Below are 12,007 nucleotides of genomic sequence, written 5' to 3' on the forward strand. Positions count from 1 at the left end.
CAGTCATGAGTCATGGACATGCTTCGTCTTTGGTAATACCCAACTTGCAAACGACTCAGTTCAACAGCAGGTTGAAATGGAGTGTAAAACATGGTCATTGTAGATGTTTCAAAGCCTAACCCAATGAAATGGACAGGTGTTGATTAATTCAAAACACCCATATGCATATTAGAGCTTACAGTATGCATACACATAGGCTTATTTTTTTTATATTTCACCTTTATTTAACCAGGTAGGCTAGTTGAGAACAAGTTCTCATTTACAATTCCGACCTGGCCAAGATAAAGCAAAGCAGTTTGACACATACAACAACACAGAGTTACACATGGAGTAAAACAAACATACAGTCTATATACAAAAATAAGTCTATATACAAAGCGAGCAATTGAGGTGAGATAAGGGAGGTAAATGCAAAAAAAGGCCATGGTGGCGAAGTAAATATAAACAGTGTAGCTATTCCCTCCGCAAGGCAATCAAACAAGCTAAGCATCAGTACAGAGACAAAGTGGAGTCGCAATTCAACGGCTCAGACACGAGAGGTATGTGGCAGGGTTTACAGTCAATTACGGACTACAAAAGAAAAACCAGCCCCATCGCGGATCACAATGCCTTGCTCCCAGACAGACTAAACAAGTTTTTTGCTCGCTTTGAGGACAATACAGTGCCACGAACACGGCCCGCTACCAAAACCTGTGGGCTCTCCTTCACTGCAGCCAACGTGAATAAAACATTTAAACGTGTTAACCCTCGCAAGGCTGCAGGCCCAGACGCGTCCTCAGAGCATGCGCAGACCAGCTGGCTGGTGTGTTTACAGACATATTCAATCAATCCTTATCCCAGTCTGCTGTCCCCACATGCTTCAAGAGGGCCACCATTGTTCCTGTTCCCAAGAAAGCTAAGGTAACTGCGCTAAATGACTACCGCCCTGTAGCACTCACTTCCGTCATCATGAAGTGCTTTGAGAGACTAGTCAAGGACCATATCACCTCCAGCCTACCTGACACCCTAGACCCACTCCAATTTGCTTACCGACCAAAAAGGTCCACAGACGAAGCAATCGCCATCACACTGCACACTGCCCTAACCCATCTGGACAAGAGGAATACCTATGTAAGAATGCTGTTCATCGATTACAGCTCAGCATTTAACACCATAGTACCCTCCAAACTCGTCATTAAGCTCGAGACCCTGGGTCCCCACAAGGGTGCGTTCTCAGCCCTCTTCTGTACTCCCTGTTCACCCACGACTGCGTGGCCATGCACGCATCCAACTCAATCATCAAGTTTGCAGACGACACTACAGTGGTAGGCTTGATTACCAACAACGACGAGACTGCCTACAGGGAGGAAGTGAGGGCCCTTGAAGTGTGGTGTCAGGAAAATAACCTTGCACTCAATGTCAACAAAACAAAAGAGATGATTGTGGACTTCAGGAAACAGCAGAGGGAGCAGCCCCCTATCTACATTGACGGGACAGTAGTGGAGAGGGTGGAGAGTTTTAAGTTCCTCGGCGTACACATCACGGACAAACTGAAATGGTCCACCCACACAGACAGTGTGGTGAAGAAGGCGCAGCAGCGCCTCTTCAACCTCAGGAGGCTGAAGAAATTCGGCTTGTCACCAAAAACACTCACAAACTTTTACAGATGCACAATCGAGAGCATCCTGTCGGCTGTATCACCGCCTGGTACGGCAGCTGCTCGGCCCATAACCGGAAGGCTCTCCAGAGGGTAGTGAGGGCTGCACAACGCATCACCGGGTGCAAACTACCTGCCCTCCAGGACACCTACACCACCCGATGTCACAGGAAGGCCAAAAAGATCATCAAGGACAGCAACCACCCGAGCCACTGCCTGTTCACCCCGCTATCATCCAGAAGGCGAGGTCAGTACAGGTGCATCAAAGCTGGAACCGAGAGACTGAAAAACAGCTTATATCTCAAGGCCATCAGACTGTTAAACAGCCATCACTAACATTGAGTGGCTGCTGCCAACATATTGACTCAACTCCACCCACTTTAATAATGGCAAAATCGATGTAATCAATTTATCACTTGCCACTTTATATTATTTATATTAGATAATGTTTACATAACCTACATTATTCATCTCATATGTATATACTGTACACCATACCATCTACTGCATCTAGCCATCTTGATGCAATTAGATATATCACTAGCCACTTTAAACAATGCCACTTTATATAATGTTTTCAGAACCTACATTACTCATCTCATATGTATATACTGTACTCCATACCATCTACTACATCTTGCCTATGCCGTTCGGCCATCACTCATTTATATATTTTTATGTACATATTCGTATTCATTCCTTTACACTTGTGTGTACAAGGTAGTTGTTGAGGAATTGGTAGATTACTTGTTAGATATTACTGCATGGTCGGAACTAGAAGCACAAGCATTTCGCTACACTTGCATTAACATCTGCTAACCATGTGAATGTAACAAATAAATTTGATTTGATTTTTAAATACAATATAGCAAGTAAAACACTAGAATAGTAGATTTGCAGTGGAAGAAAGTGCAAAGTAGAAATAGAAATAATGGGGTGCAAAGGAGCAAAATAAATAAATAAATAAATAAATAAATACAGTAGGGGAAGAGGTACCGTAAATTCCGGACTATAAGCTGCAACTTTTTTCCCAGGCTTTGAACCTCGCGGCTTAAACAATGACGCAGCTAATATATGGATTTTTCCCCTCTTTCAATTTTTTTTTTCTCCAAAAAAACACAAACTCAGTTTTTTGGCGGCATGAAGCTTTCATTAGACCAATGAAATTGCCGAACGGGTTACGGTCAAACAACTTTTTTGTTTACTGTTTAGATTAAATCGAGCGCTCTCAAACTTCCCATCATTCTGATTACGGTAGTCATTTTGTCACCCTCATCATGGCAAAGACACGGAGAAATGCATATGATGCAGCTTTCAAGTTGAAGGCGATTGATCTGGCTGTTGGAAAAGGAAATAGAGCTGCTGCACGGGAGCTTGGTCTTAATGAGTCGATGATAAGATGTTGGAAACGGCAGCGTGAGGAATTGACTCAGTGCAAAAAGACAACTAAAGCTTACTGCTAATTTTTTATTTTTTGTTACAAGCAGTGTTTCGTTAAAGCCTATTTATTTTTGTTACAAGCCGTGTTTTGTTAAAGCCTATTTATTTTTGTTACAAGCCGTGTTTCGTTAAAGCCTGTGTAAAGTTCATTTGTTTCAATGTACCGGTAGGCACCTGCGGCTTATAGACATGTGCGGCTAATTTATGTTCAAAATAATATATATTTTTTAAATTCAGTGGGTGCAGCTTATATTCAGGTGCGCTTAATAGTCCGGAAATTACGGTAGTTGTTTGGGCTAAATTATAGATGGGCTATGTACAGGTGCAGTAATCTGTGAGCTGCTCTGACAGCTGGTGCTTAAAGCTAGTGAGGGAGATAAGTGTTTCCAGTTTCAGAGATTTCTGTAGTTCGTTCCAGTCATTGGCAGCAGAGGCGGCCAAAGGAGGAATTGGCTTTGGGGGTGACCAGAGAGTTATACCTGCTGGAGCGCGTGCTACAGGTGGGTGCTGCTATGGTGACCAGCGAGCTGGTGATAAGGGGGAACTTTACCTAGCAGGGTCTTGTAGATGACCTGGAGCCACTGGGTTTGGCGACAAGTATGAAGCGAGGGCCAGCCAACGAGAGCGTACAGGTCGCAGTGGTGGGTAGTGTATGGGGCTTTGGTGACAAAACAGATGGCACTGTGATAGACTGCATCCAGTTTATTGAGTAGGGTATTGGAGGCTATTTTGTAAATAACATCGCAGAAGTCGAGGATCGGTAGGATGGTCAGTTTTACGAGGGTATGTTTGGCAGCATGAGTGAAGGATGCTTTGTTGCGAAATAGGAAGCCAATTCTAGATTTAACTTTGGATTGGAGATGTTTGATGTGAGTCTGGAAGGAGAGTTTACAGTCTAACCAGACATCTAGGTATTTGTAGTTGTCCACATATTCTAAGTCAGAACGGTCCAGAGTAGTGATGCTGGACGGGCGGGCAGGTGCAGGCAGCGATCGGTTGAAGAGCATGCATTTAGTTTTACTTGTATTTAAGAGCAGTTGGAGGCCACGGAAGGAGAGTTGTATGGCATTGAAGCTCGTCTGGAGGGTAGTTAACACAGTGTCCAAAGGGCCAGAAGTATACAGAATGGCGTCGTCTGCGTAGAGGTGGATCAGAGACTCACCAGCAGCAAGAGCGACATCATTAATGTATACAGAGAAAAGAGTCGGCCCAAAAATTGAACCCTGTGGCACCCCATAGAGACTGCCAGAGGCCCAGACAACAGGCCCTCCGATTTGACACACTGAACTCTATCAGAGAAGTAGTTGGTAAACCAGGCGAGGCAATCATTTGAGAAACTAAGGCTATTGAGTCTGCCGATGAGGATGTGGTGATTGACAGAGTCGAAAGCCTTGGCCAGGTCAATGAATACGGCTGCACAGTATTGTTTATCATCGATGGCGGTTAAGATATCGTTTAGGACCTTGAGTGTGGCTGAGGTGCACCCATGACCAGCTCTGAACCCAGATTGCATAGCGGAGAAGGTGCGGTGGGATTCGAAATGGTCGGTAATCTGTTTGTTGACTTGGCTTTCGAAGACCTTAGAAAGGCAGGGTAGGATAGATATAGGTCTGTAGCAGTTTGGGTCAAGAGTGTCCCCCCCCTTTGAAGAGGGGGATGACCGCAGCTGCTTTCCAATCTTTGGGAATCTCAGACGACACGAAAGAGAGGTTGAACAGGCTAGTAATAGGGGTTGCAACAATTTCAGCAGATCATTTTAGAAAGAAAGGGTCCAGATTGTCTAGCCCGGCTGATTTGTAGGGGTCCAGATTTTGCAGCTCTTTCAGAACATCAGCTGACTGGATTTGGGAGAAGGAGAAATGGGAAAGGTTTGGGCGAGTTGCTGTGGGGGGTGCAGTGCTGTTGACCGGGGTAGGGGTAACCAGGTGGAAAGCATGGCCAGCCGAAGAAAAATGCTTATTAAAATTCTCAATTATAGTGGATTTATCGGTGGTGAAAGAGTTTCCTATCCTCAGTGCAGTGGGCAGCTGGGAGGAGGTGCTCGTATTCTCCAAGGACTTTACAGTGTCCCAGAACTTTTTTGAGTTTGTGTTGCAGGAAGTACATTTCGGCTTGAAAAAGCTAGCCTTGGCTTTTCTAATTGCCTGTGTTTATTGGTTTCCATCTTCCCTGAAAAGTTGCATATCACGGGGGCTGTTCGATGCTAATGCAGAACGCCACAGGATGTTTTTGTGTTGGTTAAGGGCAGTCAGGTCTGGAGAGAACCAAGGGCTATATCTGTTCCTGGTTCTACATTTCTTGAATGGGGCATGCTTATTTAAGATGGTGAGGAAGGCATTTAAAAAAAATAACCAGGCATCCTCTACTGAAGGGATGAGGTCAATATCCTTCCAGGATACCCGGGCCAGGTCGATTAGAAAGGCCTGCTCGCTGAAGTGTTTCAGGGAGCGTTTGACAGTGATGAGTAGAGGTCGTTTGACCGTTGACCCATTACGGAGGCAGGCAATGAGGCAGTGATCGCTGAGATCTTGGTTGAAAACAGCAGAGGTGTATTTAGAGGGCAAGTTGGTTAGGATGATATCTTATGAGCCCAAGGCCGAAACAATTATCTGAATTAAAATGATGATTGAGCTGTTATACAGTACATAGACTACCGCATATTATGCATGGTAGAAAAACAATACAGATTAATGATGTCTTCGATAAATAATTGGCCTAGCCTTTGATTGTTGACTGTATTATTATGCATACTGGATGGACTGGTTGCCTTATGCTACGTTCCAAAATGTCTATCCATGAGTCTGGGAGAGAACGTTTAGTCCTAGGCCATGCTATTGGTTCAGGGTTGGAGAACCCGTGGCATAGAGAGTTTGGGCAAAACGTCACCTGTCGCACAACGAGAGCATGCTCCTCAAAAAGTGGTTGATGAGTGGAGTGAAATAAGTGTTCTTATATTTCTTAGCTGCTCATATTAATTTGATGATCCTCTATAAAACGAAGTAGCCTACCCATCATTGAAAAACGGACGCAAAAATACAAAATATGCATGTGTGAATAGCTGCATGCATGAACCAGACATATCAATTCTGGCTTCATTCATAGCCTACATTAGACCAGTCATCACAACGTCAGCCACCTACCATATTTTGCCTACTCAACGTAAAGTCCCTAATAGAAAACTTACTTGCATGACTTCTATAAACTGCATTGCTGACCATCATATAGGCTACACGCGACCTCTCAACGCAGTTACTGTAGGCAACCTCCATGTCACATTCACAAATCTCCAAACTATCTTTGTGGAACTGGCAGAGGATCAAAATGTAAACTGCAGCTACTCGCTGTTAACAAAATGGCTGGTACATTGTGTCCAAAGACACGCTTGAGGAAATAGACATTTGAAACATCATGGGACAATAATTAAAAGTAGGGCACAGGCTTGACTCACCAGATTCCCGGGGACTTGATCAACCGCGGTGCTATCCATGGTGCTATATCTCCGCTACTAGGCCTATTTGCTTGTCGGTTTGTTTAGCGGAGAATCGGATGTTCCCCGTGACAAAGTCATCACAATAAGCGGTAAAGTAAAAACAGCCACAACCTTCCGAAATCCCCCTGATAGCCAGGTGCAAGGGGAGAGAAAAGGGCCAACAAGCTGGCTGACTTCTTTCAGCCAAAGGTAAGCTAAAACAAATGTAATTTTCACTAGGCTGTAGGCTAATAACCTCATAATATTTTAGGTCTACATTTAAACTAGGCTACATCAACAAATTGTGTGTTGACTTTGACAGAACTTTGAGTTGATTAAATTGTGACAAATACAACAAGAAACCATAAACCAGATTCCTGTCCATATTTCTCCATTTACAGTGGTATAATTATGTCCGATTTTCTTTGCTGGTATTATTTGCTTTTAAAAGCATTTCTGGTTTGAACAGGAATACTGGGATATTACCCCAATTGTTGCAATTTTCTCAGGAAGGAAAATGTGTAGACTTCTGGGAAAATATGAAGCCCTAATCCTTACCTTAACCATCAGTGTGGAAAATGCCAAACTGATCTTAGGTCAATGTACAGAGTCAACTTCATTCTACAATCTTTTGCACATCACTTTTCAAAGAGTCTCCCGTTTGGTGTCTACTGAACACGCCCCAACAGCAGCCAGCATTTGAGAGGAGGCATGGCCTGACTCACCCTCGGCTGTGAAGCCTAACCATGATAGGTGAGATTTGCGGGAGAGGGGGAGGGGCTCCCCGTGGATGACCTGCCGTCTCTTGTGTCCAAACTGCAGCAGCTGGACCCCTAGGGCCTGTTCTCCATCAAACCCTGTGCCTGAGGACAGACAAACACAATAGCGGTTAGATACGCCTTCTCAGAAGTAGAGCTACATTGAACATCATTACCCGTCATTATGCTTCTAAGAGGAGTGGGACTCTGTTTAGCATCTGATGCTTGTTTTCTCTGTGCATTAGTTTGTGTGTAGGTCCGTCTGTGTGTGACAGCACACATGCACACGTGTCCTACCTCGGTGGTAGACGATGAGCAGTTGCTCACCGTGCCCAGCCATGCAGACCACGGGTCCGGGCAGGCTGAACAGCTCCCTCTGCACCCCTCCGATGGAGAAGAGCCGCAGCATGAGGGCACTGGTGGCAGCCGCCGCCCAGCCCTGGCCCAGGCATAGGGCTCGCACGTCCTCCCCCTTGGGCAGATCCACCATCCACTCCTTGTTGGTGTCCCACGATGAGAAGTGAAGGCACTGGAGCTTACTGTGGAGGGGAAGAAGGGAGGGGAGAGAGAGATACAGGTTCCGTTTGAAAAAAAACAGGTAATCAATTTCAGTGTCTTCGCTAGATTGTGGTGCCAATAGGAAGGGATCTTTCACGAGAGACTTGGGAACATCAAAATTGATTTCCCTTTTTAATCCTTCAAGATGCAAAGTTGGTCGAGAACCAGTTTGGCTAATAAAACTCAGGCAAGGCTCATGTGGGAAAATATCCCCAGAAACATGAATAGCTAATATCTAAATGTCCCAGTTAAGGCCATTAAAAACTTCACGCAAACAGAACGTCGTATACAGTCCGTTCTAAAATGTGAGCCACACAAAAGTACGTGGAAATACATGTGAAAAAGATGCTCTGTCTGTTTGAAGTGTGTAGCGGCCTTTAGATATGTGGTCTACCTGGCGAGCTCGTCGGTGCCGGGGCAGGCAAGCAGCACAGCCTCCTGGGAGAGGTCTGCCACGGTGTGGCCCAGGGAGTTGGTGAGATGCATGGCATGGTGCACGGCTGTGTCGTGGAACTCCACATCAATGGCGTTGTCCTGGTCGTCATTGTAGCCGCGCACGATTCCCACCGAGTTCCACATCTGACAGAAGGAGTACAGAAAAATTATCTCTGGGTTAGACGGCTTTGTGGATAACTTACTTCGACTACTATTGAGGACTGAAACCATCCGACAAACAAGTTGATCTTTGGATTGCAATGTCCCTTTAATAGGGCATGTAAGTACATCTCTAGACAATTCATGAAACGTATTATTTCCTATATTTATACAAAACCATCAACTTTTAAAATAATACAACCTGGAACATCATTAATATAAACTTTTCAGGCAAGAGTAAAGCCTGAGTTGTGTGGGCTGGCTCTCACCATGAAGCGGTGCATGAGGTGTGCCGGGGTGGAGCCTGGCTGGAAGGCCTTCTGTGGTGGGGTGGGCATTGGCCCGTCATAGACGGGCCGGAGGGGAGCAGCCACGGCAGCGGGGGGCACTATGGCGCTGCCCGCCATCATCATCATCATCAACAAACTTATCCAGCCCATGTTTGAGCGAGCCTGTGTCTGTGGTAAATGGGATCACATGCAATACAGCTCAGTGATGCTCAAATGTTTAAGGGATCCCAGTCTTGAATTAGGATGACAAGGAAAGAGAAATGTATGTACTTGTTAATAAGATTCAAGACTACTTTGGTAAAATTGATGTGATGTATCGTTTCTCAGTGACTTTCCCACAATTAAAGCTGGAATCCTTAATGGTGAAACTGCCACGTCCGTTTGGGATATTACAACAACAAAAATAAGTTAATGCAAACAACAAACAAATTTTCCTTCCCCCTAAGACATCATTGCACTGCATTAGAACAACAGAATATGTACTGCAATATTTTTACCCTGCTGCTCAACTCAGTTTCGTCAACAAAACAATAACAAAAGTGCTGGGGGCGAACAGTGGTACCATTTCCACTAATGCGGATTCCATCTTTAAATTCTATGGCAAAGCCCTCATGGGATAGTTTCAATGTCACATGCACAAGTACAGTGAATATGCCTTTCTTGCCAACTCAAAACCCAACAATGCATTACTAGAAAAAAAACATAAGAAATATGAAATACATAAAGTAAGCGCACTATATACAGGAAATACTTAAATTAGGTTCCAATACCATATTTACATGTGCGGTGATACTGGAGTGATTTTTATTTTATTTTATTTCACCTTTATTTAATGATGAGGTAGATATGTATAGGGTTAAGGGGACTAGGAAACAGGATATAAGATAAACAGAGTAGCAGCAGCTTGCATGTGAGCGGGTGTGCAAAAGTGTAGTCAGTATAAATGTGCATATTATGTGTGAGTGAGCAAATGATGGAGTGAGTGTTTGTGTGTGTGCTGGATTGACAGTGTGTGTGAGTGTGTAGGGACTTGTGAGTGTGAATAGAGACAAGAAAATAGAGTGCAAATATTGAAATAAAAGGTCAATGAAGATACGAAGTAAACTCTGTACGTGTAGCTATTTTGTTAACTATTTTTCAGTCGGGTTACTTGGGGATAGAAGCTGTTCAACAGCTTCAATAGAGGGTTCTTGTAACTCTATTGTGTCTGTGTGAACTGAAAGTGGGCCTCAGATTTAACACTGACAGATTTACGATGTCTTTGGGTGATACCACATTCCAGAGCATGAGTTAATGTTTCTGTTCTATATGGTACCAGGGAGAGATGACCCCAGGGCCAGACTCTGGTTTCTACACAATGAGAACAAATCTTAACCTTGTGACTCATTCCATACATCTGTTGTTCATCATGTAGACTGAAGGGGGTGTATCTTTGCTATAAAATACATTTGTACCTTTGTCTCTGGGCTCTTAACGAATCACCTGAGGGTGACTCGTCAACCTGCCATCACTCAATCGATTAATTTTGTGTGTGTTGTATTGACCTGCTCCCTTATTAATAAGTGAATAAAGACTGAGTTGAAATATGACTCTGACTTGTGTGATATGTTTGTCTTTCCTCATTTGATAGTAAAGAAATTAACCACCACAGAGAGGCACTGTGTCTCACTTTTTATTGATCTCTAAGGCTTTTGATACAGTTGATCATGCTATACTGAGGCAGAGATTGTCGAGTGTAGGTCTTTCTAAGCATGCAGTTGCATGGTTTGCTAACTATCTGATAGTGCACTCAATTTGATGGGCTTAATTTGATTGGTCCCCTCTTATTCACTATTTATATAAATAATTTTGGCAAATTGACAAAATGCGCAAGCTTACTTTTATGCTGATGATACTGTTATTTATTGTTGTGCCTCGTCTCTCACAAAAGCTTATCAGAACTTGCAAACTGCTTTTTGTACTGTTCAACATACCTTGTGTCAATTGAAGCTTATCATCAAAAAACTAAATGGTGTTTTCTAAAGCAAGAAAAAGACCTTTCACCTATTACTACCTGTCAGGGCAATGAGACTGAGGCTGTAACCTCATAAATATCTTTGAATTTTAATTGATGACGGCCTCTTTTAAATTGCATATTCAACAAATTACAAACAAATTTAAGCTATAGTAGGGATTTTATTTTAGGAATAAGGCCTGTTTTTCCTTTTGAAGCCAGGAGGCTAGTATCAGCTACATTTATGCCTATACTAGACTATGGTGATATTTTGTTGCTCAGTGTTTGAGATCAATTGACACCCTTTACCATGGCGCATTGAGATTTATTTTAAACTGTAAAACCCTTACGCTCTACTGCACTTTATATACCACTGGAACGGAGTCAGGTCAGCCTTGTTGAATTGTTTGGGCTAAGATATAATTCAAACTGAAAATGGATCCTTGTTGGCTGGCGTTCTCTAGTCACTGGTATACATTTATTTACAAAGCCATTTTGTGTTTACTACCATTTTAATTTGGGTATTTTTATTTTTCAGAAATGTGGTGGGTACTCTGTTTGCAGGACCTTATCCTGCTTACTGTTCCAAATGTCCTAAATTAATTTGGTAAAAGGGTTTTTATGTACTCTGCACAATCGGCTTGAAACGTCTTACAAAATAGTTTTAAACTTGAAGAACTAAAATCATTGACAAAGGATTTTGAGGCTGATTCCTTGACCTGTCAATGTTTTAATTTGCTGTTTTATGTTGCTGTTACACTTCTGCGATTTCTATGTTTTTAACTAGATTACTTGTAGTTTTTCCATGTCTGTCTAATTGTGTAATGACTTGGTGCTGCCTATCTTGGCCTGGACGCTCAATGAGCCCTTCCGGGTTAAAGAAAAGGTTAAATTAATAAATAATCCTTTGTAATCTGTAATGGACTGTAGCCCCTGCCACATGCGGTGGGTGTCGGAGCCTGTGTAATATGATTCCACCTTATTCCTATAATTGTCCTTTTGTTCCTTTTGCTCATTTGATGACTCTGTGGAGGTCATAGCAGGCCTTCTTGTACTTATTCCTGTCTACGATCGTAGCATCAGGGTGCTCTGTGTGCGGTAGCCCTGCCCTTTAGTTTAACGCCAACCTCAGTGTTAATCTAGGGCTTTTGAATGGGAAAGGCGGGAACCCTCACCGTGGGTAAAACTTTGCCGATGCATTTTTTCGAATGAAGCCGGTGATGGAGGTGAAACATAGCAAAGCAGTCCTGTAGCATAACCTCTGATTCT

General features: G+C 43.4%; 1 protein-coding gene across 1 annotated transcript in view; it reads right to left on the reverse strand.

The window, feature by feature from the left end:
- Positions 1-12,007, reverse strand: part of wdhd1 (WD repeat and HMG-box DNA binding protein 1) — a 60,127-nt gene that overhangs the window by 18,860 nt on the left and 29,260 nt on the right. Inside the window, 5 exon segments of the mRNA XM_014195991.3 lie at positions 7,271-7,408; positions 7,601-7,842; positions 8,256-8,440; positions 8,725-8,829; positions 8,831-8,913. Coding sequence (XP_014051466.3) covers positions 7,271-7,408; positions 7,601-7,842; positions 8,256-8,440; positions 8,725-8,829; positions 8,831-8,913 — 753 coding nt within the window.

The sequence above is a fragment of the Salmo salar genome, chromosome 01, assembly GCF_965601325.2.
Source record: "Salmo salar chromosome 01, fSalSal1, whole genome shotgun sequence".
NCBI classification, from domain to species: domain Eukaryota; kingdom Metazoa; phylum Chordata; class Actinopteri; order Salmoniformes; family Salmonidae; genus Salmo; species Salmo salar.